Raw genomic sequence first — 27,023 nt, 5'->3', positions numbered from 1 at the left:
AAGGCGGTTCAGCTCCAGGAGCCAGAGGAGATGCAGGGAAAGCTTTTATTGGTATCTCCCAGCCAACGTCAGTCCGGTTAAAAAAATGCTTCATGCCTCGGAGAGCTGTTTAACACAGCTCAGGCAGCAATTGGTACAGGGACAGCAAACCAGGCTGCATCTGCTCAGCCCCAGTCACAAGCTCCCTGCTTCCTCAGTGTGTGTGTGTGCGCGCGCGCGCGTGTGTGTGTGTGTGTGTGCGCGCGCTAGACACAGGCATCCGCTCCCAGCATCTCGCTGTCTCCTGCATCCTCCGGCAGCAAGTGCAGGGCTCTGGCTCCCTGGGTACCAGCCTCACCGCTCCATCCCCCAGCGGGGATTTGCACGCAGGGCGCGGGATGCGGTGAGCATCCTGGGTGGAGAGGGTGTCGTGGCCACAGGCATCGGCAATGGACATCGTGTGGACTGCTCTCTAGGGCTCAAGCTCCCCAGACGGACCCTGACCCTGGTAAGTGGCTTTTTTGCCACCATTGGCGCTTTGCCCAGTGCATGGCATGGGATGGCCACACATCGCAACACCCATGGGTGGGTCCCCCTGATGCTCCTGGGAGGTCCTGGTGCCAGGGAGGGTGACCAGAGCTCCTGGGATGGGATGCCTGGGAGTGGGGATATGGATGGGGTGGGAGGATCCTGCCCAGGCATTGGGGTCCTGGTGGGGGTGCTGGGGAGAGGGGCTGGGGAGGGAGATGAGGAGAATTGGGGAGCTGGGCAAGAGCCGTGTCTGCTGCAGGGGAAGGGACTCTGCTGTCACGGCATTTTCATCCCCCTCTGGGAGATGGAAACGTGAGACACACCTATAAAATCTGCCATGGCGTGGCAGGATGGGAAGCCTGATCGGGCAGGGAGAGCAGCCACCGGCTTGGTGTCCCCAGGAGGAGGACACAGCACAGCTGGGGCTCCGGCCACCCCCACAGACCTCCCCACGGGGCCTCTGCATCCCTGCAGAGGGTGGGGAGGGTACCATCAGCCACAGACCCTCCCTGCCCCATGGCAACCGGGTCACCTCACAGCAGCAGCCCCAGCAGTGACACAGTCCTAGCGTGTGTCTTCTGCCAAGAAGGGACAAAGGGGTGCTGCCAGATCCCTCTGGACATCCCCAGCCAGCTCAAGGAGGTGGGATGTGGAATCCCCCAAGCAAAGCCTCCTGCCTGAGCTGCCCAGCCCCACCTCGTCCCAGGTAGGAGCGGCTGGCAGGGTGTGCAGGGCTATGCCAGAGTCATGGCAGCTCTTCCCAGCCCTGCTCAGTGCCCTTCAGACCAAGCCCTAGGACTGGGCTGCCATGGGTTCCAGGGTGTCCTCCCCATTGGTATCCCATCCTTCTGCCCCCAGTTCCCTAATGCTGTTCCCAAGAAGGCACAGCACTAGGGGGTAAAAACACCAGGAGCTTGGTGAGGGCAGGGAGGAGGCCTGGCCTGTGGGGAGCCCATGGGGACCAGGCACATGCTTCTCCACCAGTGGGGAGCCTCAGAGGGGGTCCTGCTCCTGGGGCACCCCTGCTGCATCCCCTTGAGGGTGGGCACAGGGGGGGGCCACAGACCCTGCTCATAGCATGCACCAGCTCAAGCGCCCACTGGCCCTTGGTTTGCTGGTGGGGCGTTGCAGCAAGGATGCACTGCGGGGCAGGCGAGCATGGCTGAGTGGGGGGCAGGCAGGGCTGTAACAGCCAACCCTGAGGGCCCTATGGCTCTGCACCCCCAGCTCCTTGTGCCACCACCAGGCACCACAACAGCCCATCCTGCACCCATGGCCCCTGAAACACACCCCTCCTGCACCCCAGGCTGCCACAGCCACCACCCCAACATCCACAGCTGCTGCAACATCCCTGCACCCAAAGCCACCACCCACACTGTGCCCACAGCTTCTGCAACACTCCCCACCAGCCCGCACACAGCCCACTGGGCCGTAACACCACCCCGTGCCGCTAGCCATGCCGTAGCACATCCGCCCTGTAACACATCCGCCCCTAACACATCCACCCCGCACTGCTCCCCGCCGCATTCATCCTGCTCTCCCAGCCACCACAACACCCCCGCCACACTGTGATACACCCACCCACGCGTCACCCGCAGCCCCGCACCCACCACCGCCCTCACAGACAAACCCAGCACCCCATAAGCCCAGCACAAGCCATGGGTGCTCCCTGCTCCTGCTGCCATGGGAGAGAGGAGATTTTGGAGCCATGCAGGAGCCATTGGCTGTTTGCTTCAGGACGCTCTGCCCTGCTTCCTTCTCCCAGGGCAGCTCCGCGCTGGCCACCAGCCCTGTCCCACCAGTGCCCCCATCCCCACCTAAAACAGGCTGATCCTCACTCCAGCTGCACCAGCCTTGCCTCTATGTCTCAGTTTCCCCACGCAGAGAGCTGCGTGGGGCTGGGAAAGATGAGTCCAAGGGTGCTAGGGGGGTGAAGTGCTTTCTGGCTCAGCGTTTTGCTGCAGGGATGAAGTAGCAAGGAGCAAATCCCCATCAGAACAGCATCGGGAATGTGTGCTGCCCCCGGGACCAGGCAGGAGTGGAGGGTGTCGGGTAAGGGAAGGGAGGGGAAGAGAAGGGGGTGGGAAGGTGCCCACCACCCACTGCGTGAGCCCTCAGTGCCAGCAGGGCTCGGTGGAGCCAGGCGTTCGCAGGCAGCTCCGGCCCATGCCCAGATTTAGCTCCTCTGTGGGGGCGACCTAAAAATAGGCCCCACGTTGGCGCCCGGCAGCAAGGTCGAGGTCCCGGCGCCTCGGAACAAGGTGAGCTGAGTGGTGGCACTGGGTCCCGACTGCCAGACGCCTCAGGGGGTGGCCACAAATAGCAGCAGAGACACCTTCTCCCAGGGACATGTGGGGATGCAGGGGCTGCTTGGGTAGCTGGGCTGCTGTGGGGTCCCCACTACCCACATCCAGGGGTCCCCAGGAGAGGAGGGACCCCTCGAGCCTGGCAGGACCCTGAGCCAGGTCAGAGTCTGTGTGGGGGTGATGTCCCACCCCTCACAGCCAATGGGTCAGGCAGGACATGGGGGAAAGGGTGTCCTGGAGACTGCAGAGCAGGTTTGGGGTATCTGGGGAGCTTTGGGACTTGTGGAAAGGCAATGGGGTCTGAAGATGGAGCTTGGGATGAAGCCATTTAGCCCCTGGATGTGCAGTCAGGGTCTGGCTGTGCAGCAGTAAGAGAGACAGGGAGGCCAGCAGGGCTGAGAACAGACACAAGCTGTGACAGGAGTGACACCCTCCAGACTCCAGGCGTGCCGATGGCACCAACTGTAGCAGGACACACTCAGGGTGGCCTTGGGAGAGGACAGGAAACAGGGAGATGGGCTGGGATCCTCCAGCAGCAATGCAGAGCAGGGTGGCAACCACACCGTGAACACCTTATTTTTGGGGATTACAGCAAGCCCATACACCAGCTGCCTCGTTTTTTCCCGGGCTGCCCTGCCATGCCGCAGGGTGGTTGGGGATGGGCAACATGGAGCCCTGCAGCACTGTGGGGAGATGCTGCCAGCACACTGTGGATCAGGAGCACCAACACGGCTACTGGGAGGACTGGTGTGCCAAGAGCTGGGGCCCACACCCCTATTTTGGCTCTTCTCCAGGAGTCCAGCCCCTCTGTGCCCTCTCCTGCCTGCTTCTACCCAAGCCTTGGGCAGGATGAGGCCAGGATCTGGCCCATGCTTGTCGATGCAGGGACCCACAAAGCGGGGGATCTCCCTGCCATGCCCCCGGCTCGCTGGTTTGCAGGCAGAGCAACAACACTGCCCTGCAGCAGAGCTGATCCTGCCCAAGGCCAATGGGATCCCGAGCCACCTGGGCAGGAGGTGGTGGCACGGGGAGGAGGCAGAGGCACCGAGGTGTCTTCCCTCCCGCTGGCACAGCCGCAGGGATGCTGTTGCTGTGGCTTGGACATGTGCCTCCGGCTCTTCCCTGCTTCCACCTTTACAACGCCTCGGGAGCTGCAGCACGCCAGACGCCAGCCCCGAACCAGGCACGGGGTCAAGGGCACAAATACCCACGCGTGGGACCTCCACATGCGGGACAGGGCCTACGTGTGTGTTGCACACCCAGCTCCGCGCGTGGGAAACTGCACGCAGATGGTCCCGCGGTGGCGGGGGGGGGGAGGCTGGGAAATCACATGCGTGTGTGCGTGGCGGTGTTTGGGTGCCGCTTGCCAGCACGCTCTGCTTGGCACCGCTGATGAGGGGCAGCCGTAACTACCCTGCCCAGGCTTCCTGCCACAGCAGTGCCTGCAGCGCCATGTCCTCCCGCAGCCGTGAGGTCCCCAGCGCGTGCTGCTAATTATCCCGCTACCTGGGGACTTCCCTGCCGAGGCTGGTGGGGCAGGAGATGGCGCTCAGATATCCCCTCTCACTGACTTGCACAGGCAGCGAGTGCTGCCTCCTGGTCCCTGGGCACCAGCTGGGTGTGCCCCTTGGCTGCAGCACCTTCCACAACGCAACCCCAGCGGGGCAGGGACCCACGCGGGGTGATGCTGTGCCCCACACCATTGGAGACCAAATCCTGCTCCTCCCCGGCTTCAGCCCACCCTTCTCCAAGCCCACCCCCATTGAGACGGAGCCCGACCTGCTATTGCTGCTGCCGTTTCCCACCCCCGTTTTACCCTACAATGACCTTCCCTCAGTCCTGCAGCCAAATCCCCTCCTTGGGACCCACGCACCCAGATCCACGTACTGCTCCCCTTCCCTCCTGCAGCCTCGCAGCACTCCCATGGCTGGTCCAGCCTCTCCATCTGGCTCCTTGCTGCGAGCCAGCCCTGACCCATGTTTTGGGGTGGGATGAAGGATGCTCAGAGATCAGGGCAGCAGTGAGCACACATACACATGAGTGTATGAGCACAAGAGAGACTGGGGGCGTGAACTGAAATTTAGGGAAGGTAAGAGACCTAGCACCAGCTCTGCTACACACCAGTCCTGGGCAGAGCTGCAGGGAGGATACCTCTTGTTCTTGGGTGGCCAAAGAGGCTTTCTCCAAGACAGAGTATGTTGCATGCAAGGGACAGGGTTACAGCTGGTCCCGGTCCTTCTGGGTTTTACTGGTCTGGCATGGGAAGAACCTGGATGTGTTTCTTATTAAGTCAGAGTCTGCAAGGATAGGTGAGGCAGAGTGCCCCCAAACCAGCTCCCTGCTTGCTGTTCCACTCCCCCACCAACACTCAGACCCTCCATGGCCAGACCTCCACCTGGTTTAGGGTCCATCTCCCCATGGCCACCATGAATGACCCCGGCACCAGCTTGCCTCCATTTCTCCCTGCCCTGCCCTGCTCCCCACACAGCTGGGGGAAATCCACCCAAACACCTTTTTCAGGCCAGGGACATGGTGCAGGGGTGGGGAGCAGCATTGCACCATGAGCTTTTAACACTGAGTACCTTCCTTCCCCCTGCAGAGCCATGGGGGTGCTGATGTCCAGGAGGCAGACGGTGGAGAAGGTGCAGAAGGTCAGCTTGGCCGTGTCAGCCTTTAAGGACGGGCTGCGGGAGCAGCCGTCGACACGGCGGCGGGCAGAGGCGGGGGGCACGCGCCGGGGGACACTGGAGCAGACGGTGCAGGAGGGAGAGGAGGAGGCATCGGCAGGACCTTCCCAGCCAGAGGAGAGCAGCGCCAGCAAGGCGGCCTGGGAACGGCTGCGGGATGGCCGGGGCATAGAGCCGGAGGAGTTTGATCGAGCCAACAGGTTCACACCACCCGCCTTCATCCGGCCCAAGCGGGAGCTGCATGATGATGAGCCCCCAGACATCAGCCTGGAGCAGCGGGAGCAGGCAAGCAGATGGAGCACGGAGGCTGGGAAGGAGGGATGGGGACAGGGCTGGAGATGCGCTGGGGAGATCTGGGATGTGCTCCTGGTGCCTGCCAGGCAGTGACAGCCTCCCTGGGCACAACAAAGCCCCATGGAGGTGACTCAGTGGGGCAGAGGGCCAGGGGCTGGGCTGGGCAGCTGGACATGCCACACAGGGAGGAGGGTGTGACTGGTCAGATGTGCCCTGAAGGGACCCTGGGGTGTCTTGGAGAGAAAAGGTTGCTGCTGGGCACAGACAGCTCCAGCTTTGGGGAAGAGAAAGACAATTCAATCTAAGTATTTGTCAGCTTACAGCCAGCCAGCCTGCAACTCAAGCCATCCATCCAACCCTTACAGCCCTGTCCATCTACAACCCAACTCATCCACATCCATGACCCTACCCATCCATCTTCCCATCCCGACAAGCCTACACCACAGCCCACCTACAGCCTTCCAGCTTACCCGTCCACACCTAAAACCAGCCAACCCACAGAATAGCACTTCCACCCATCCACACTACAGCCCTACAGACCAGACAGCCCGCAACCCCACAGCCTAGCCAGCCACACCTACCATGCTGCACCCCAGAGAACCTACAACCCCACAGCCCCACCAATGCTACAGTCGGACCCATCCACCCACCATTCATCCCCACAAACCCATCCACCCTCCTCTAACCCCACCACTCATACCCGCTATGACACCACCACCCACTTATTCCCTACACCAGCCCCACGCAATCCCCGCCTCCCATCCCCTCTGCCCCCCCAACATCCATCCCCAGCTGCGAAGCACCACCCTGACCCCCACCCTGAGAAGCCAGCCCCCTGCCCATGCTGCCCCTCTGAGCAGCTGCCCATCTCACCGCAGGTCCTCAATGATGAGATGTGCGAGATCTGCGAGGTGTGGACAGCCGAGAGCCTCTTCCCCTGCCGCATCTGCAGCCGGGTGTACCACGACGGCTGCCTGCGCCGCATGGGCTACCTGCAGAACGACAGCTCCGTGGAGGTGACGGAGACGGCGCACACCGAGACAGGCTGGAGTTGCTACTACTGCGTGAGTGCCTGGAGTGGGGGACACCAGGCTTCTGATGGGTGGTGGGTGCACCCTGGGGAGTCGTGCCCTGCATGGACACAAGCAGGGTCCCATGTCACAGCCTGGTCTGGGACGATGGGGAACCTGCTGCTCCCCAGCTCCTGTCACCCATCTTGACCTGATGGCAAACGACCAGAGGGGAGGGGACAGTGGCCCTTTGCCACATCCCCACCCCTGCAGCCAGCGCTCCAGCACCCTGGGGGGGCTTCGAGGGATCCCGGTGCTGTGGCACAGCTGAGTGCTCCCCCCACTCCATGCCTTTGCCCCACGGCTCTTCTCTGCCCCCCACCCCAGGACAACCTCAATCTCCTGCTGACCGAGGAAGAGATGTACAGCCTGATGGAGACCCTGCAGCACTGCAAGATCATTCCAGGTGAGGACCCTCCCTGTCTGGTCCTGGACAGTTGGGGGAGGCATCTGGGGAGGTGGGTCCTGCCTCCCTGGGTGACACACAACCAATCTGTCGCCCACAGAGACCTGCCTGACCCTGGACGACTTCCTGCACTACAAGCACCTGGTGCACAAGCAGCAGTTCGAGCGGCCCATGGCTGAGGCACAGGAGGAGCGGGCAGCCCTGCAGTTCTCCGCCCTGGACCCCGACAAGAAGGGGCACATCGAGTGGCATGACTTCCTCTCCCACGAGTCCATCCAGCTGCTGCAGAAACTACGGCCGCAGGTATGGCTGTGGCACCTGGGACTGGCTCCCACAGCCAGCACCCATGGCCATGGAACCCAGGGTGGGAGACATCCACAGCGTTGGGCAGAGGAGCAGGGGGTGTTTCCCATGGGATCAGTGCTCCCCCTTCCCCTCTCTGCCCCCCTAGAATGCCCTGCTGCGTCTGCTGACGGCCAAGGAGCGGGAGCGGGCACGGGCGGCCTTCCTGGCCCTGGACCAGGACAGTGATGGCTTCATCGGGGAGGGCGAGTGCCACCGGGCCCGGCATGCTTGGTTCCGCAAGCACCAAAAGGAGACACCGTCCTGCAACGTCAGGTATTGGGGATGCCCATCCTGAAGTGGGGGTGACATCCCTGCCGGGGGTCCTGCCACAGCCCCAGCACCCACCGAAGGGGCTGGATGCACAAATGGGTGTCCCCTCCCACCCCATTCCTGTCACCTCCCCCGCCGTGGCCCCACAGCCCTGCCCCAGCCCCATGCACCCTCTTCCTCCTCCTGCCACCATTTGGGGTGCAAGGAGAGGGGGACAACAGGCACCTTCTCCCCCACCTCAGCATCAGCCACGTAGGGCCCATGTCGGAGAGCAGCCCCGCCAGCAGCGGCAGCAGCAAGAGCCAGGAGAAGACCCTGCCAGCCACGGAACAGGAGGAGGCCAGGTGAGGCAGGGGTGGCTTGGGAGCGGGCGGGGATCAACACCCCCATTTTGGAGAAGGCGCCGGGGGAGCAGCGGTGTCGGGGCAGCTGGTGAGCCCTCATCTGCCCGCAGGCCCATCGACTGGCCCGGCTTCCTGCGGGAGAACGTCGCCTACATCCTGGCTGCCCGCCCCAACAGCGCCGCCCTCCACCTGCAGCCCCCGGCCTAACCCCCAGCGACGCCATCTTGGGCGGCGAAGCCTCTCCCGGCACGGAGACCTGCCCCGCCCTCCCCTGTGGGCGGAGCCGGCCACCGATTGGCTGGCAGGGAGGCAGCCGCGCTACCCTCTCCCCCTGCCTCTGCTTCAGATTGGCTGTGAAGAGGCTGGGTGCCGGGCTCTGATTGGCTGAGGGAGAGGGTGTGGCTTTGGGGTCTCTGATTGGTGGGGGGGAAGTGGGGAGGGGCAGGGAGTGGCTCCATTGCTCCTCACCCCACAGGGCCCGCTGTGGGGAGGGGACACCGTGGGGCTCAGGGGTGCCCCCCACAGATCCCGCTGTAGGGCGGGTTCAGTACCTGGGGACACCGTGGGGCACTGGGTGTGTCCCCCACAAACCCTGCTGCAGGGAGGGGTCCAGTGCCTGGGGACGCCATGGGGCACAGGGGGGCAGGGAACCTGTTGCCCCCATGATCCCCAGCACCCCAGCACCTGCCAGCACCCAGAGCCACCGGGGGCCTGTCCCCAGGGACCTGCAGACAGAGCAGGGTCTGTCCCCAAAGGAGAAGCGGGCCTTGCTCTGCTCCTGGAGCCAGGTCTGGGTGGTTACGGGGTGAGAACAGAGCCCAGAGCAGCCGTGCATCCCCAGCCTCCTGCAGTGCCATGGGGCAGCACGGCTGAGCCTCTGCACACCGCCGGCAGCAGCACCTGGGGGTCTGCGGCAAGCACCGGCTCAGCTCATCGTCCTGGTGAATCCTCTGGGGGAGGATGTTGCTGACCCCTGCTTGGCCTTGTTCACATCCCTGCCTGGCTCCAATAGGGGATGGAGCCCAGCAGGTCCATCCTTGCACCCACAGCTCATGGTCATGCCTGGGACAGTGTTTCCAGCACGGCTTGACCCTGCCCTGCTGGGGACCAACCATTTAATGCCAACAGCAATGGTGTGGCAAGGAGCACCGGGAAGAGAAAGCACCAGGGGTGGCAGGAGGGCAAGGTCGGATGCACAGGAGTGCTCCCCTGCACCCCTCACTCCTTCCTGTCCCCCTAGTCCCATGGGATGCTCTCCCCCCACTCAGCATTCCAGTCCCACACCAGCCCCGTTCATTCCCGCTCCCTCCCCAGCATGGCAAGGGGGCATCCCCACCTCACAGAGGGCATCAGTGCTCAGGGTGAGGGGGAGGAGGCAGAGCCCAGAGCCCCCCAGGGTGTCAGCTGCAGGGATGAGGCACTGCACTGGGCAGGGTTGCTGCCCAGCAGCCCTAAGTGGATGGATGCGCTCAGCCCGCAGGTGAAGGAGCAGGGACCCCTGGAAACCTTGCCCCATGCCCACCAAGGGTGAGAATGCCCAGGTCCCATGGCAGCGTCAGCAGCTGCCCCCTGCCCCCCCGACCCCTTCCCCGTGGTGCCCTCAGCCTCTCCCTGCCCAGTGTGCCCTGGCTCCACCGGGGTGCCCCAGGGTATGCACAGACCAGGGCTGCACCTGCAGCAGCCTGGTCACTCCCTCACCTCCACCCTCCCCACGATGTGATGGGGGCACCGTCCCACTCAGCCCCCCTTCCTCAGACAGAGCACAGGTCCCCTCTGCTGGGACTCTCCCCGCTGCAAGACCGAAAGGCACCCTGGTGCCATGACATCTTCCTCTACCACCCTGGCATGCCAGGCCAATGGGGATATTTCGGATGCCAAGTCCGAGACTGGGCCAGAGCCATGGCCATGGGGAGGAGGCGGCCGTGCGTGCGTGGATCGCAACACCCGCTCTGTACTGAGAAGCATCCATTAAACAGCTGTGTCCAACTAGCCTCCAGCCAGCGCGCTTACGGGACTTCTGGCTTCTCCTCGGGGATTTCTGAGGATGCCACGTCTGCCTGTTGTGTTTAACACCCTGTCCCAGCCTCGGGTCCCTGTCCCATCGAGTAGGCTTGGCCCTGTGTCCCCAAAGTGTTCCACAGCAGCAGTGGGGGGAAGCCAGGGATCCAACCAGAACCCTGCAAATTCGGGGTGCCCAACATCTCCCCAGGAGAGCAGACAGTGGGGAGACTTCCTGGCTAGCCTCACAACTGCCCCAGCCCCTGCAGCAGGAGGGACACCCATGCACTGGGATGAGAGTGCTCCTTGCCTCTAGAGGCACTGGAGGCTGCAAACAGAGCACTGGAGGAAGCTGGATGCTGGGAACAGGCTGTTTGCAGTGGTGTGGGGAAACCCGAAATAACCCCACGGAGACTCCAAGGGTCCCTGGGAGGAAGTGTTTGGAGAGTGGTCCCCATGGCTGGAGGCTCCTCCAATGCTAGCCACATCCATGGAGCTCCCAGGGAAAGCTGCCGCCGTTGCTGGTGGCATGTGGTCTGTGGGAACCAGGCTGCTGGCAAAGGGGGCTCACCTGCCTGGGGGGGCTTTCCTTGCACAGTGCCTGTGCTGCAGCTGGGAGGGGAACAGGGCGTAAGAAGTGGACCTCAGGGAGAATTAGGAGGGGAACGCTGCCCTGGCAGCATCTGTAGGGTCTGTGGGGACACAGACGTTGTTGCTAAAAGCTGGACTTGGATATTTCAGCCCATTCCCACAGCTGCAGTGGGCTGCCATTGCATCCAGACCACAGCGGTGGTGTCCAGCTGGCCTCCAGAGAAAATCCAGTGAGTCTTTCAGGCCCTGAGAGCCAGATTAGCTGTAAAACCTCCTGGGAGAGGCACCCATCACCTTGAGGAAGAGGATGGGCACCTAGAAGAAGGAGGAGCTGGCAGTGGTTTATGTGCCTGAAGTGGGGATGCCACGGGTGGGTGATGCCATGGGCTCTGCCCATAGAGGGAGGCCCCAGGGAAGCCTTCACCTGGGGAGATGGTGTTAATTGCTGCATTATTGCTCCTGCTGCTGGAGCCGAAGAGCAAGCTGGGGTAGAGCACAGGTTCTAGGGACCCTGGGAGTGAAGCACCTGCTGCCAGCACCCCAAACCCCCACTCCGAGCACCCCACAGGATCCAAGCTGGGAGGGCAGAACCCACATGGACCCAGATCCAGCCCCACTCTGCACCCAGCCTTTCCCCAGGGGGCAAGGCAGGGGCGGCTTTCCCAGCCTCAGCCTACCCTGCAGCAGCCTGGCACCCCTGCCAGGGCATGCAGCCGGCTGGTGTCCCCAGGGAGCTGGCTAACAAGGGCTGCAGGTGGCCAGGCTGGCCCACGGCCTGCAGGGTTGTGCTGTCACCACCGCGGCACCAGCTGCCCAGCACACATGCTCTGCTGCAGCTGCAGGTCCCTGGCAAGCACCCGCCGTGGGGCAGAGCGTGCCCCAGCCAGCTGTGTCTCCTCATGAGCAGCCTCGAGTGTGGGCAGAAGCATGAAGACAGGGTGGGGGAATGGGCAAGGTGGTGCCGTGGCATCTCATAGCTGTCACCTGCTCCTTTGAGACTGGTGACCTCACAGACCCCATCCCCAGACAGCTTTTGTGGCCTGCAAACTCCCCTCCCAAATGCTGGTGCAAACCTCTCCCCACATGCTGGTGCAAACCTTCCCCCGCATGTTGGTGTGAACATCTTCACCACCTGAATGTTGGTGCAAATTTCTCCCCAAATCCTTGTGCAAACCCCCTCCCTGAATTCCCCTGAATGCTGGTGCAAACCTCTGACCATCTGCTGGTGCAAACCTTTCCTTGAACAGTGGTGCAAATCTTCACACCGAAAGTCCCAGAGGTCCCAAACCAAAGGATCAGGATGCTCATGTGGGATTTAAGGCTGGGGCAGGAACTGGCTGTCCAGCCCACCCTCCCCACAAGACCCCACAAGGAAGGAAATCCCAGAGTGGGTAAATTCATGCTGTAGTGATGGTGTCTGTGTAGCCCACACATCTGTTGTCCCAGGTCCATCACCCACCACCGGCTGCCACGCAGAGGGTGCTGTGCTGCCCGTGGGGCTGCTCCCAGTGGAGGTCCCCAGCCCCAGGGCTCCAGCTCAGCACCACCCAGCCCGGCGCCAGGGGCAGCGTCATGGGGTCCTGGCGGCAAGGGGGCTTGTGCGTAACGTTTTGCAACAGCAGCGTTCAGAGCATCGGCCACCCTTCACCGAGTGGTCCAGCCATCTGCAAGGGGACTGGAGCACCTCGTGCTGCCCGTCCTGCCCGGCTCAGGGTGTCCCCGCCGCCCCTTGGGGTCTCCAGGGTGTAGCAGTGCCCGGATCTGCGGTGAGGTTGCACCCTCTGCTGGGGTGTACGGCCATTGCACGGGGTTGCCACCCACCCCAAAAAAAACCTCTGCTTGTGGGGAAGATGGGTGCTTGGCTTTGCACCCCAGGGTGCAGAATAGCACCCTCCCCCGAGCCAGGGCACCTCTGCGTGTCCTCGAGGCTCCCCTGGGCTTGGCCGGTTGCCATCAGGTCTGGTGCATCCCAGAGGGGAGGTGACAGTGGTGTGCCCCGCACCAGAGACAGCCATATCTCAGGGACATGTGTGGGGAGCTGTGCTGACACGGGCGGGGGGGACAGGGGTGACCCACTGGGCTGAGACAGTGTCCCCATGAGCCGTGGTACCCGGCCATTGCTGGGTCAAGATGTCAGAGCCCCATCACATCAGTGCCACAGGACCAGCCAGGGACCACCGGCAAGAAAAGGGGGTTCTCTGGGCAGCAGGTGACAGCGACAACAATAGCCACAGTCCCTAGAGGCAGTGCCACCCTGGTGGTCCCAACCGTCCTTCCCCTCCCAGACCAGAGCAGGAGTGACCATGTAGAGCAGGGACAAGTGTCCCCTTTTAGCCACATCCCCCCAGATGTGAGCAGGGTGAGGATGGGGGAAGCCGAGGGGATTTGGGGTGCAGAGCTGAGACGAGGAGGTTGGACCACCCAGAAGTGACCCTCTCACCCCGAACCAGGGTCTCTAGGGGAACCAGGTCCCTCTGGGGAGACCTCTGGGTGGCGAGGGGGCTGGGGAGGAGGGTGAGAGGCCATAAAAAATGTGTGTGTGTGCGCGTGTCCCAGCAGAGAAGTGGCCACAGGGTGTCAGCCCTGCACTGCGCCGGGAGCAGGCGGTGACACGCTCGGACCGGCACACAGCACCGCCGCCCCTGGGATAAGAGCATGTCACCAGGACGAACCGGTGGAGCGGAGGAGCCCCCATCACCGGGAGGCGCTGGCCATGCCTCCATCCTCATGCCCACCCGTCGGTCCCCCACGCAGGAAGGAGGGATGCAGGGGCTCACTTCGATTTGGAGGGTGATCTGTGATCCCCGTCTCCTCCTGCCCCAAACCCAGCTCTGCCCCAGAGCACCTTCCTCCTCCGTGGTTGTCTGTGCTCAAAGTGGGGGAGTACTGGGCCGCATACCCTGCATAGGAGCCAGAGCTCGACCCGGGCTCCTGCAGTCTGGGGTGGGCTCCATCCTCTGCAGCACCCAGCAGCTGGGAGACGCTGGCCCTTGGAGAAGAGGGACCATCTTCCCTCGGGTCTAGCACCCCTTCCCCACGAGATGCACGGGGGAGACAGAGCCCCCTCCTCTCCATGTCCCCTGGCAGGACCCCTGGGTCCGCACAAAGTCCCTCCTCCGCACAAAGCCACTGTACCCCCAAACAGCCACCAGGTCTGTCCGCACCCGGCATTGCTGCAGGGCTGGGAAGGATGCTCAAGCGATGGAAGTGCAGCCAGACACTGAGCACGGTGATGGTGGTAGGGACAGAGATGCCCACCGGCACCTGCTGGGACCAGCCACATGCTGCTGGGGTCCACAGGGCAGCCCGGAGGGAGCCATACGGGACCTGAGCGGGGAAATTCTGTCCCCTCCCCAGCATCTCTCCTAGCACAGTACCAGGAGCAGCAGGACAAGCTGCCTCGACAGGGCACTCCAGCATGGAGATGGTGTGCTCCTCGCCCGGGAGGACGCGCACAGCCTGGGCCACCCACGGGAGCCCACGCAGGGGGCTGTGCACAGCTTCCCACTGGTATGCCATGCCCCCGGTTCCCACCACCCCCACACTGCTGGCTGGGTGGCCCTGACACGGCACGGGACTACCAGATGCTGCCTCTTGTTCCGAGCACATTCACTCCCGCTTTTCTCCCCGCAGCACGGCTTCATGCAGGAACACAGTGTGCCTGTGTGGTGCAAGGGGTGTAGAGGCAGCCCTGGGATGAGGAGGGGCACGGCGTGGTGCTGGGCACAGCGAGCATCTTGCTCCCCGCAGCAGCTTTGCTGTGACTCATCCTGGCAACCCACACAGCACTCGGGCAGGGTGTCCGGGTCCTCTCCTGCCTCAGTGCCTGGCCATGCGGGAGCAATGCATTAACACCACAAATCCTGGATGCCTCCCTCCAAACATCCCTGAACCTATTGCCCTGGCTTTGCAGTGGGACCAGGATGTGGCAGCGGGGACAGTGACCCCAGCCCTGGGTTCTCATGTCCTGCTGTTCCCCTCTCCACAGCAGCCTGCACCCCGCTAGCCCCTAAGCAGCTGCTATCAATCTCCAGGGCTGGTGTGGTGGGGGGCCATCGGCTGCTGAATAAAGTGGGGAGGGAAATGGACTGGGGTACAACAAAGGGCAGGACCTGCCTTCCCATTTTGGCTGTACAGATCCAAGCCGTGTGGCTGGCATCAGAGCAGATGCTGACAGTCCCTCTGTGTAGGACAGTGGGCAACTGTACGGTGCCATGCATGTCCCTGCGCACCTCAGCACCCCTTCTCCATCTGGGATGTGCCCCTGGACCTGAAAGCCAGCACACACAGTCCCCTCTGCCCCTGCCATGCCCCCATGTCAAGGCACGCGATGGGGACACTGGTAAGAAGGCATCAGCCCAGGACTCATCTGGGAGCCCTTCAGGGTCAAAGCATACCCTGGCTGGACAGCAAAGGAGGAAGGCAGCCAGGGTACCTGGAAAGCAGGGATTTGGATCTGAGACACCCCAGAAAGCCAGCACCGTGCTCAGCACAGGCAGGGGCACCCAGCCTGGGTCATCTGCCAACCCATGCAGCATCAATGGGGCCACTCGCTCCCCAGGCAGGGGTTTAGGGTCTCTGGTGGCAATGATGGGGGTTAATAAAGGGGGAGGCACCTCGTGTTCAGCACGGGGCACCCCACGACCCAGCAGTGAAATGATCTGGGGGCTGGAGTGACTGATCTGCGAGGAGCCGCACGCAACTATATCTGTCTCGCTCGGCTGAGCGATGACTAAGGGAAGGACAGGAGAGCAGTCTGCACACCGCCAGGCAGAGGAGGAATTATTTAGGCTGGAACGCGGGGGCAGAGGGAGGGGGCTGGAAGGAGATGGGTGGAAGGAAGGTGAAGGCTGGGTGGGATGCTCTGGCAGCGCTCCCCCTCTCTGCTGGAGTGTCACCAGGTACCGGGCTGGGGAGAAACAGCACAAAAGCTGGGGGACTGGGAGCTGCCAGCTCACTTCTGGGGAGAAAATACTTGGAACCAAGGGGGTGTCCTGCCCTGGCCCCAATCCCACAGCCAAGCACCATTAGCACTGCAGGACAGCCAGTATCTCCCATGCATGGGAAAACACCCAGCAGCTGCCTGCACAGGGCAGGCCCCCAGGCATGCAGAGCCCGGTCCCTGCCCTCCCAGGACACACAGGCAGCTGGGTAGTGGGCTATGTGCAGGATCTATTTCTGATGGTCTCAGGGCCATGCCACTCCCACGCTGGGGCCAGCCCCGTGCCTGCGGACAGGCTGCACCATGCTGCACCAGGCCGGCTGCTGGGGGACAGACGGGCACTGGCCTTGCAAAAATTCACCTCGGTGCCCACAAGGTGAATTTTTAATGGCAGGGAGAGGAAGGTAGAAAATGACCCCACTATGTGGCATCCCTCCTGAGCCCTGGATGGGCACAGCAGTGCTCTCACATAAGCCTGGCGCCCAACAAAAATCAAAGGCAGGAGGAGGGGATGCGAAGACCCAGGGGCTCAGCATCCTTTGGGACCAATCCCGTCCCATGGGAAGGAAGGGACCCCACCACATAAGCTGCTCCCACAGCCAACAGGTACTAAACCTAACTCCTGCAGTCACCCTGTGCTTTAAGGGCTGGCAGCAGGATGAAGAGCAAGTCAAGCACACAGAGCCACGACTCCTGCTGATACTTCAGCTGAGCCACCCTGAAGGTTGCAACTCTTCTCCCTGCTCTGCAAAGATCTTTGCAGTGTAACTGGGGCACAAACATCCCAACCCAGCTGGCACGTGAAGCTGTGGGAGCCTGCAGATGCATGGAGAACAGAGACAAGGAACCTGCGTGCCCTCCAGACCTTCCAACACAGAAGGATGTTTGCAAGGGGAACATCATTTCTAACCCAGAAAGCCCCCAGACTTGAAGCCAGGGGTACCTCAAGGGTCTCTGGCTCACTTTAACAGTGCAGAATTGAAATGTGTGTGTTACAGCCGGGTACAAGCCCTGTCAGTTGAACATCTATAGGCTACAAGAGCAGGACCATGGTCCAGGATGGTACAGGAAAGGAAATTAAGGAAGGGTCTATAACACAGCATGTTTTCATGCCCAGGGCTTGTCAAATAAGCCTGGCTTCTTTATTTGATGACTTTATAAATCCACTTGCTAAAACACCACCATGGACATACCAGGCTGCTGTCAGGTCACCCCTCCAGCACCCCAAGCACTGAGCAATGTGGGGGGAGCACTGAGCAATGCCACGGGAGCACTGCAATGCCAGTGATCTGCCAGGACCCAGCCCTGGGGACCTCCACCCGTCATGCCAGGTCCCATGGGCAGTGACACCTCTGTCACCACCTGGTCTCCTCTGAGCCGGCCCATGCCCAGCAGATCCCTGGGCTGGCAGAAAGGTGGGATTCAGAGGCCACAGCATCACCCCGGCTTCATCTCCTGTCTTCTCATCCTCAAAGCAACCTGACATCCTCTTCCAACACCCTCGGCGTAGCCTGGCAACGGCAGTACCAGCATGGAAACAGCTGTACTGGCATGGAAACGGCAGTACTGGCATGGCAACGCGGCTGCCGGTGGAGAGACAAAAATGTTAGGCGGACATCCCTTGCCCTGGCTGTCCCTCTGCTTCCCAAAGCAGCAAAGCTGCCCCGTTCCCCCTGGGTACCTCCAATGGGCTGTGGGTGCTGGGCTTGACAGCCTTGGCCAGCCTCACCTCCTTCTCTCCCCACTTCCCAGCACTGCATGAGATGAGTTGCTGTGTCTCAGCCCTGGTCTCACAGGTCCTGGCATCCAGGGAGCCACAGCAGCACGCGGATGTTCCTTGTGGGTCCCCTGTGAGGGGAGACCAATACACCCCTTACCTCTCCCAGAGAAAAAAAAAAAAAAATCGTTAGAAAGGCATAAATCTGTGAGACCCAGGAAAAGGGTTCCTGTGGGTTTTGGCTGTCAAAGGCTTTTTCCTGCAGCCAGTCCCTCCATCTGCCAGAGCAGGCTTGCCGCTTAGGGCCAGCCCTCCCTGTGGTGGGGAGGAGCAGCACTGGCATCCCCGGGTAGGGGGTACGTTGAGGCTACCCTCCTCACCCCGTTTGGCCAGGGGGATGTCTCCCCAACACCGGGCAGGGAGGGCAGCCAGAGCATACCCCTGTGCCGGGAAAGGAGATCCGGTGGGGGCATCGGAAGTTACACAACGCTGCGCCAAGCAGACAAGGCAGCGAGCACGGTGGGGGCGCACACCAGCCCCCAGAGTGAATTCCCTGACGTGGCAAACATCTCCCGAAGCCCCCTCGACGCCCACCTGCACACGCAGGCAGGAGCCCACGCGCATACGCAGGCAGGAGCCCACGCACCGGCGCACGCCTGCCTCTAAAGGAAAAGCCTCTCCAGAGCCAGTGCTGAAATAGTGAATTGCCTCATTCATTCACCCTCTCCGGAAGCTGTGCCCGTACTTGCAAACTTACACGCGGGGAGGCATGTGCGGCAGACGCGTGCGCCCACCCCTATTGCCTCCAGGAATCTAACACCCCACCCCACCCCCCCCACCCCCCCCAGCTACCTTCTTCACCACTTGATCTGCAATGCAAGCACAGTCTGCACCCATGCGTGTCCCTCCACGCCAACCCTAGCCCTGCAGGTGGGGAACCCTGGTTGGAGCAAATTTGGCATGCAACCCCCCTTCATGGCGTGATGGGGTGACCCATGTGCCCCAGGGTGGGGGAAAGCTCCCCTGCCACTTTTTGGTCCCAAATCCAGAGATTCTCACGCAGGAGGTGGCTCCTTAGCGCACACACACACACACATAAGCACTCCCAGCTGCGTTCACCCCCATGGCTCAGAGAAGACCCTTCTACAGGGGATGCTGCTGTAGCACAAACCCCTCATCGTGGCCAGGTCACTCCATTCCCAAAACCTTCAGCAGGATCTGGCAAGACCTGTGCAGAGCACGGCACATGCATGGCATGGGGGACACGTACGTGCACGGTATGTAATATGTGAATGCCCTGTGACACATTCGCGCGGGATGTGCACAGACAGAAACCTCCATTTCTAAGCTGGAAGGTCTGGCCTGGGGTTGTCACCTGTCCAACGTTCCCCCGGGATGCCCAGGCTCACAGCACACACCTGCATGCAACCCTGAGCAGACGCAACACGTGCCCGCACGTGTGTGCACACGCCTGGTGCGCTGCGTGATGCACGGCTCTGCAGACCCCATTTGGGGGTTCAGTGCACACAGGACACACACAGGCACGGTCAGGCAGCAGTGGGGGCAGAGCAATGCAATGCCTACAGCCTGCCTACAGCCTGCCTACAGCCTGCCTGCCTGCGCCCCGGCGTGACCCCGCTTTGCCAGCACGTCCTGACGTAACTCCAGCCGAGTGTGGGACAAGCCACCGCACCGAGCAGGGAGATGGAGCGGATTCAGCTCATTTCTTTTCCTAGAACAACTTCTTTTTTTAAAGGTGCCCGAGAAAACATCCCATCTCCACCCCCCGCCCCCTCACCTGGCAGCCTCCCAGCAGCACGAAGCCGTGGTGCAGCGGCAGCAGCCGGCACGGCATGTGCAGAACCCGTGAACATGGCACTGCGCCATGGTCAGGGCCCCTTTTCTCGACCCTAGCATCCGGGGTGGTCAGCTGTCAGGACATACCCCCAGTCCTATTCTCGCTCCCCTTGTACAGGAGGGAAATGCTGATGTACCTGAAGGTACCCCAGGACCTGTGGCATGGGCGCCCAGCTCAGTTGCCCCCTCTAATCACTGCCGAAGGCCGACGTCTGCATTGGACAGGGAGGATTTCTTGCAGTGGGGACTGCTGCCCACACCGGCATGACCCAGGGATGCAGGCACTGGATCACACGACTTGAGGAAGCAAAAGCATCAGCGCCCACAACAGCCCTGCACCCTGTCCCTACCCGCCCCCTCAGTGGCTCCTCTTCCCATTTGACCTTGAATATTCTTATTTTTCCTCAACCTCATCTAGAATTTGGGACCAGACACAGGGGCTTGATCTGCCCCAGATTGCTTTTCCTCCTTCACGAACACAGGTCCTTCAATACCGCTCCAGCCTGAGCAATGCTTTAAAGACGGCAGTTTGCCAAAGAGGAGCCCTGCCACCGTCACAGCGTGCGGCAGCAAGCCGGGGCCTGGGGTGCAGCTCAGCCCCTCTCCCCGAGCCCAACATATTGAATGCCCTGTGTTTTTGTTCCCCTCCAGCAGTAGCAATCTCTCCTCCCCGCCTCCCTCCCACTCCCCACCCTCCTTTGGGCTGTACATTCAGTGCCGCTGCCCTTACTGAAGCAAAGCAGAGAATTAGTTTGGGGCTTTATTTTCTTAAGCGTTAATTCTTCCAGCCCCTTCTCATGCGGAGACGCTGCTGGTCTCCTCATTTGCTCCCTAATTACGCAGCACTGTAACTTTTCCCTCTTTCCTCGCTCTCTTCCAGCAAATTGGAGGGTGGTGTTTGCCAAGTCTTGCTTTCACTGTAACCCACCACCATCCCCAACCAGTCTCATATGTATTTTCTTTGTGATGGTACAGCTGGAAACAACCACAGCCAACTTTATCTTGGTGCCTTGCAGCAGCTCTGGCACTGCATGCCAGGATGAATCCTCTCTGCAGTCTTCACCATGGGCAACAGGGCATGGCTTTGGGAATCAGAGCCTCAATGATCAAGATGTGGCTCCACAGCTGGCCAGCTGTACAGGGCCTCCAGACTCCTTAGGCCCAGGGGGCCACTGAAAAGCCTTGGTGGGTGCTGGGGAATAGCCAAACCCCCTGCCCTGTCCACTGGTCTGGTTTGAGAGGAGAACTCAAGGCTCTCTGTTCTCGGGCTGTCCCCTCAAGGGGATGTGGCAAGTGATGCAGGTGACAAGCAGGAGCCCCCTTTCATCCTGAGCAAGCACAGGAGGAGCAGGACAGCAGGTCAGTGGATGCCTTTGAGGCCGCCTGGGAAAGATGAATCTTCCTTCCTCAAGGAGCAACAATCTGGCAAAAAAACATGCACAGAGCAGCCACCACAGATGTCTCCCCCAGGCAGGAGGGGATGAATGTGCCCAATACTACAGTGACAGGCACCCAGGGAGATCAGATAAAACAGAAACCTCCAAGGACTGCCCTCTGGTCCAGAGACACACGAGAAAGCTGCTTGACTTGCAGATGGTGATCCATAACACACTGTTAACCACTGGCCACTTCATATACCACCTGCACCCACTGCCCCATCTCCCCATACTCTGCCTCCGAGCAAGAAATGGGCAGAGAGGAAAAACATCCTTGCTCCAGCCTCCAGCCAGAGCACCAGATGCTCAGCCAGTCCCTGCCAGCATTCCCAGCTCACTCACTACCACATCCCCTCCCAGTTCAACTTCTACACCGGCTGGTGTCTCAGGCTCCTGATGAAAAAAACCTCCAGGCAAGGCTGTTCCCTGCCAGCAGCAGGCAGCAACCTGGAGATCCACAGAGCCACCACAGGACTGGCACAGTGCCATACAGCAGGGCCAAGGGCTGGAAACCACAAAGCCCCATGAGATTGAGCAGAGATGCCCAGGGCCAGGCAGCCCCCACATGTCTCCACTTGCTTGCAAAGACGAGACTGGGGCATCTCAGCATCCTCCAGCACTCCAGAAGGGGTGCTTGGAAATCTTCCTCCTTTCCCTTCTCCTTCTGTACAGGGGTCTTTATGGCTTTACCCACCCACCATCCCTAATCCCACTGGATCAAGGAGATGGGATGCTCAGGACGCAGCAAAATCAGAGGGGTTAGTAGTTACCAGCTATGGGTAGGGAGGGAGGCAACCTGGCACCGCGGCAGCACCAGTGGAGTCTTCTGCCCCTAGCATAACACTGCCTGCATCCCTCTGACCTCCACCTGCCACCAGGCCAGGGCAGTCACAGGGTTTGGGAACAGTGGAGGAGAGGCAAGATCAGAATAAAGGGAAATAAGCCTGTTCTTTCAGAAAACTCTCCTCACCAGACAACCCCCAGGTCATTTTTCTTATTTTTTAGAGGTCACAGATATGGTAGCAACAGGTATTATGCTTCCTGCAGCAGTCCTACCCTTCGAACAAAGGGTACCACTTTGTGTTCTGATGAACCCGTTGCATCTTGCCACTGTCGGCTCATTTGGCAAATTAAGGATTAGATGCCAGGCAGATCTGCAAAAGGAAAAGCATCAGATGGACACACTCCCAATAGATGCAGTAGGGTTTGTCTCCAGCCCATTCACCACCCACCTCCAGCTGTGACCTTCAGGGACAGCATCCCTGCTGGGAACCACGGGTGATGCCCCCACCCTGGAAAGCAGGGACTCAGGATGTGTTTCAAGGCCAAAATTCCCCAAATGATGGGGTGGCTGGAGAGACTAGAAGAGCTCAGTGTGCTTGGCACCCAAATGCAGACTAGAGATAACTTGGTTAAAAATGTAACTTGGAGAGAGCTGTCCCCGAGAGAAACCATGAAGTGCTACAGAAGAAAGCAGAGCAAAGACTGGAAGCTGAAATGGAGCCAAGCCAAACTTCAGCGCCTGTGCTCCACGTGCACACAGGTCCCCAGGGGCGACTGACGCTATTTGGGCTCCCCAGCACTGCTGGCCTCCTTTCCAGGGGACGCATGAGGTCACGGGTGGGTAGGAAGGAGCCAGGGGCTGCAGGGGTGCTGCCCGCTCTCAGCTGCCATCGCCCTGCCTCACCAGGGATTCAAGTCCCATGCCTGCTGCTGATTCCTACAGCAACCCAGGACAACTCGCTGCGCTCCAGCATTCACAAGTTGGGGTGAGGACACAGCCTCTCTTCTTTCACCTACTCAGACAGTGGGTTTGCAGAGGATGGCTCCCAGGAGGGGCTTTTGCAGCCCACACACTCTGCATGCCCAGTTTAGACCTGTGCGTTGGTGTTTCAGAGTCGGAGCCAGCAGGGTAGGTCAGGCCAAACCAAGGTGTCCAGAGGCAGGATTTGCCTGGTGGAATCTTGCTCATCCCCAGGCTCTGCCCCAAAAAAGCACTGCGGCATCCCCTACACTGCCCTTTCCTCCCACACACTCTTGCCCTCAGGTTTTGGCCGCTCCAGCAGAGCCTGAGCACAGGTGGGGACAGTGGGGGCCTGGAGAGGACCAAGTCCTCCCATGCTCCACTGCCCACTGCCATGCAGAGCTGCTCGCATCTCCCCTGTGTGCCCAACATGGGTGGCAGGAGAGCCCCAGCGTGCTCATCCGAGGGGGTTTGCAAAGGTCAGCCCAGGAGGCGGTCTCCGGTGAGGGCTGCATGCCAGCACCGGCTGGGAACCACTTGAGAATAGAGGCAGGAAGGAAAAAAAAAAAAAAAAAAAAAAAGGGAAAAAGAAAAAATAACCCAGCTGGCAGCACAGACACTGCCGGGAGAGGAAGCGGCAGGTTGAGACAAGGACACAGCTCATTATGCCACCCCCGCAGGTGCAGAGCGCTGAGCGGAGCGGCCGGCTCCGCTGCCGCCGGCAACGCACTGGCAGGGGGGAGGCAACGGCCGGCAGCCTCAGCCCCAACTGGGGAGAACGAACCAAACACCATTGTTACGGCTAAAAGTGGCTTCCACCCCCTTCCTCCCGCATGCCCTTGGAGACCAGGCAGGGTCCAGTAAGACACAGAGGCACAGGGACGTGGGAGATGCTTCTGGAACAAGCTCTTTCAGCACTGTTGCACCCGGGTTTTTCAAGGCCAGCCTGGGTAAAGCACGGTACAGCCCACTCTGACCTCGTGGCTGGCTCTGCCTGGAGCACAATGCCACCTGGGGACCATTCCTATCCAGATTACCCCACGCTCAGAGCTAGGCAGGCACAAGTCCCTCATGCTGGGGCTACCAACGAAGTTCAGGGTGACTGGGAGCTGGTGAGAGGCACTCGGGTTTGGTGGTTTCCTCCTCAGGGTACATGCCAGGGGCTGGATGAGCCCTGAGGAAGACGGTCCCCATGTCCTCAAGACAGGGCTCGCCTGCACAGGCAGCAGTTTCAGCAGGAACTAAGACCCAGGCCTGACCTGGATGGTGACCCACCAGCACCAACTTGGAGATGCATCAACCTCAGACCACAGCAGGTGTTAATCCAACAAAAAAACCCTGGGCACAGATTTTTTTTTTCTTGCAGCCCTTTCCTCATCCTGCAGCTCAGGGTGCTGGAAAATGCGGGTGGCATCTCCAAGGATGGGAACAGGCAGGAAGGAAAGACAGCACCGAATGCGTGGGCACTGCTCTCGCCGTGGAGAACGGAGTACAAACCCCGCTGCTGCCAAGCCCAGTGTCCTCAGATGCATCTCCCCAGCTCACCCAGGCACAGTCCCCAGACTTCCCCATGCCGCGCTGAGCGGGGGAGTCTGAGAGGGAGCCAGCGCTCTCCTGTGCACGGGATCATGCCCTCACTCCTGCCCATCTGCTCTGCCATGGGGAGATCCAGATCCAGCTCGGAGGAGGTGGTGGCAGTGACAGGGAAAAAGGTCTCAGCGGTATGGCGCCCACCAGGAACGCGCTTCGCAGCTGGCACTCGGGCAGGAGGTTGTAGACCTTGATGGCCTCATCCACTGCTCCGACCTTCAGACACTCAGTAATGATGTTTCAACAGAAAAACCAGTCCCCCACCTCCCCATCCTCGCTGGGACAGAGACCCACAGCCAAAGCCTCAGGAAGAGCTGAAGCTCCAGAGGAACACACCACGCTGCTTACTCCTGCAGCCTGGGGATTTCCCACACCAGAAGCACCGTCACTGGGCTCACCAGCCCTGATGGATTTCTCTTTTCAGGAATTTGCTTAATTGCCTTTTGACCCTCCGTTCCTCCACCCAAGGCCACCATTTCCACAGGTTAATCGCAAACTGCCCCTGAGGGGCCGCTGCCTCTTCCCACACTGTTATGGGATGAGATGTTGAGATGCCCTGTTATGGGAACTCAAGCAACCCTTCGCTGCTCACCTTCCCCCTGCTGCACAGGATTTTATTATTCCCCGTCACGCCTCCCTCAGTCATTTCTTCCCCCAGACGGAAGAGAGCCAGTTTATGTAATTGTTCCTTCTATGGAAACGGCTTCATACCTTTAATTATTCCTGCCACCCCTCCCTGCACTTTCCCGGCGTGTCTTTAAAAGGGTGCGGATGTGCCGGCAGGCAGACGGGCTGCGAAGGAGGAGCAGTTTTGGTTAAGACACTTGCTGCGCCCTGGGAAGGAGGCTGTGGTCTGCCCTGACCCTGCTCCTGCCCAGCTTTCAGCGGCAGAGGGGCCGCATCCAGCCCCTGGACCAAAGCCCTTGTTTGTCCCCAGGCAGGCTGCACACCAAGCAGATCATTTGTGAGCACAGGGATGGCCAGCGCCAGCTTCCCCACTCTGGGGCCTCCAATGCCCCCGGCAATGAAAGGCCGAAATAAAAAGCATTTGCAAGGCCAGGGCATTGGCATGGCGCGGGACAAGCAGCACGAGCCCCCCCCGCCGGGGGTACGTGGCCAGCTGAACACACAGACAGCGAAATAGATGGGTAACAGTAAGTGCTGGTTTAATATCACGATGACTCAGCCGCTGTGAAGGGAGTACAGTGAAAACTCTGGCTCCCTCAGCTTGGAGAGGCTCCATCAACAGTTCATGGGGGGAAAGGAGGAGGCCAGGTGGCTGCTCACACCCTGCCCCAGAGAGTCAGAGACCTCACTGCAGGAAAGGACGGGGAAAACAATGCTGTGACCAAACCACAGGGGACAGACAAGCCATGAACCCAGAAGTTACTCCAAAACACCCTGTTCAAACATGTCCTCAGCAAGCGGAAGTGTACTGAGGATTACAAAAGCACCCTCTATTCATGACAAACGTCGTATTAACAGCCTGCACTGTTCACATCACCGCTTCAACTTCACCCATGAGCTGCAGCACCCATGGGACCAGCTGCTTCCCTGCCTTGGTCTTGGGACAGGTCTGCAGGCAGGACACTGTCCTGAGAGGGATCATCACTGCACCAACATGGTACCTTCATGGGGGCAAGAGACAGGCTTGTTTCATGAGACATGCATGTTTCCTAAGACAAAATCCTGGGTCTAGACAGCTCCTCTGACCAGAAGCCTGCCTTGCTTCAGGTCAAGTCCTGGCTGAGATGAAGGATCATGGGGGAGACTCACATGGCAAAAGCCCACATGCTCCCTTTGGAAGGGGACACGTGATGGGGTTTGCAGAGGGACAGCGCTCAGGGCTTTCCTGCTGCAGAGCTGGGAAGCACCAAGATGAACAGATCAGGTGCTGTTTTAAACAGACTCCTAAGCCTCACACACAGGACCCAGGCTTTGGGGTCTGATGGCTTTTTCCTGATGAAAAAGCGTACCCCATGGCAAGCCCTCACACCCTCCCAGGGCTGAAGCACCTCAGCCGATCCTCAGACAGGGAAGCTGCAGGACCACTGGCCCAGTCATTTTGTGTGTTTGATCCGGGGTATGCACTGTCCCTGGCGAGCACACGCCACCCCATCATCCCCATCAGGCACCCACACATATCCCGGTCATCGGACATCCTCCTGCCAGTCCCTGGCGTCTCATTCTCCCTCCCCTCCCGGCCAGCCCCCCGTGAAGCAGGGTGCCACCTTAGCACCCAGGGGCTCCGTGCACACCTCGCACCAGGCCCGGGGGACAAGCGCCTCCCTCCCTGCAGGCCATCACCCTCCGCGCAGCCGCTCCCAGCAACCCCGCGGGGTCGGGGACGAGGCCGGGCGAGCACCACCCGGCCCCACCACTCCCCGCCCCGGCCCGGCCCTGCCTGCGGCCTCGCCGCCCCCCGCACCAGCCTGGGCTGCCGGGCCCCCCGCAGGTCTCGCCCCGGCGGGCCCCGCCGCCTGCGACCCCCTCACACGGACACCGGCCCTGCGAGGCCGCCCCCGACCCCGCAGCCGCCGTCCCGGTCCCCCTTGGGGGGTGGTGCTGAGGGGGGGAAGGGCTTAACGCGCGGCGCCCCGATGACGTCACAACCTTCCAGAAGATTCCCCCGGGGATCCCGCCGCTACAAACGCGAGCCCGGCCAATGAGAGAGCGCCGAGGGGGCGGTGCCGGCTTGAACTGACCAATAGAAGGCCGCGGTGGGGAGGTGGGGCGAGGCGGGCGGGCAGAGGCGAGGCCCTCGTCCTTCGCCCCGCCTTCCCGCCCACCCCCCGCGCCTCACGACAGCCAATGAGCGCGGCGCAGCGCGGCGACGGACACCCTGCCGGCCCAACGGGGCGGGGCGCGCGCGGGCGGGACTCCCCTGACGTGGCGACCAAGGGGGCGGGGGCGGGG

At 61.1% G+C, this 27,023-nt stretch overlaps 1 protein-coding gene and 1 long non-coding RNA gene across 2 annotated transcripts; one reads left to right on the top strand and one right to left on the bottom strand.

The window, feature by feature from the left end:
- Positions 1–238: 238 nt before the first annotated feature.
- PHF24 (PHD finger protein 24) lies at positions 239–10,221 on the top strand. Its single transcript, XM_074812148.1, has 8 exons — positions 239–487; positions 5,416–5,788; positions 6,676–6,861; positions 7,195–7,273; positions 7,374–7,576; positions 7,725–7,891; positions 8,131–8,232; positions 8,343–10,221. The coding sequence occupies exons 2-8, from the start codon at positions 5,420–5,422 to the stop codon at positions 8,437–8,439; spliced, it is 1,203 nt and encodes a 400-aa protein (XP_074668249.1). The 5' UTR covers positions 239–487; positions 5,416–5,419; the 3' UTR covers positions 8,440–10,221.
- A 6,711-nt stretch (positions 10,222–16,932) lies between these two features.
- Positions 16,933–26,782, bottom strand: LOC141918301 (uncharacterized). Its single transcript, XR_012621652.1, has 3 exons — positions 26,721–26,782; positions 17,445–17,640; positions 16,933–17,346 (listed from the first exon to the last, which is right to left on the bottom strand). It is a non-coding gene; the product is annotated as an uncharacterized LOC141918301 (long non-coding RNA).
- Between the last annotated feature and the right edge of the window lie 241 nt (positions 26,783–27,023).

This window comes from Strix aluco, chromosome Z (assembly GCF_031877795.1).
Source record: "Strix aluco isolate bStrAlu1 chromosome Z, bStrAlu1.hap1, whole genome shotgun sequence".
Lineage (NCBI taxonomy): Eukaryota > Metazoa > Chordata > Aves > Strigiformes > Strigidae > Strix > Strix aluco.
Note: the sequence above shows the minus strand (reverse complement) of the source record. Positions and strands in the feature narration are given on the sequence as shown.

Excerpts from the sequence above, each read along its gene's own strand:
- PHF24 (XM_074812148.1), top strand. The coding sequence starts at position 5,420 with ATGGGGGTGCTGATGTCCAGGAGGCAGACGGTGGAGAAGGTGCAGAAG. Across the intron at positions 5,789-6,675 it reads GCCTGGAGCAGCGGGAGCAG|GTCCTCAATGATGAGATGTG; the intron begins GCAAGCAGATGG and ends ATCTCACCGCAG. Across the intron at positions 7,274-7,373 it reads GCACTGCAAGATCATTCCAG|AGACCTGCCTGACCCTGGAC; the intron begins GTGAGGACCCTC and ends TGTCGCCCACAG.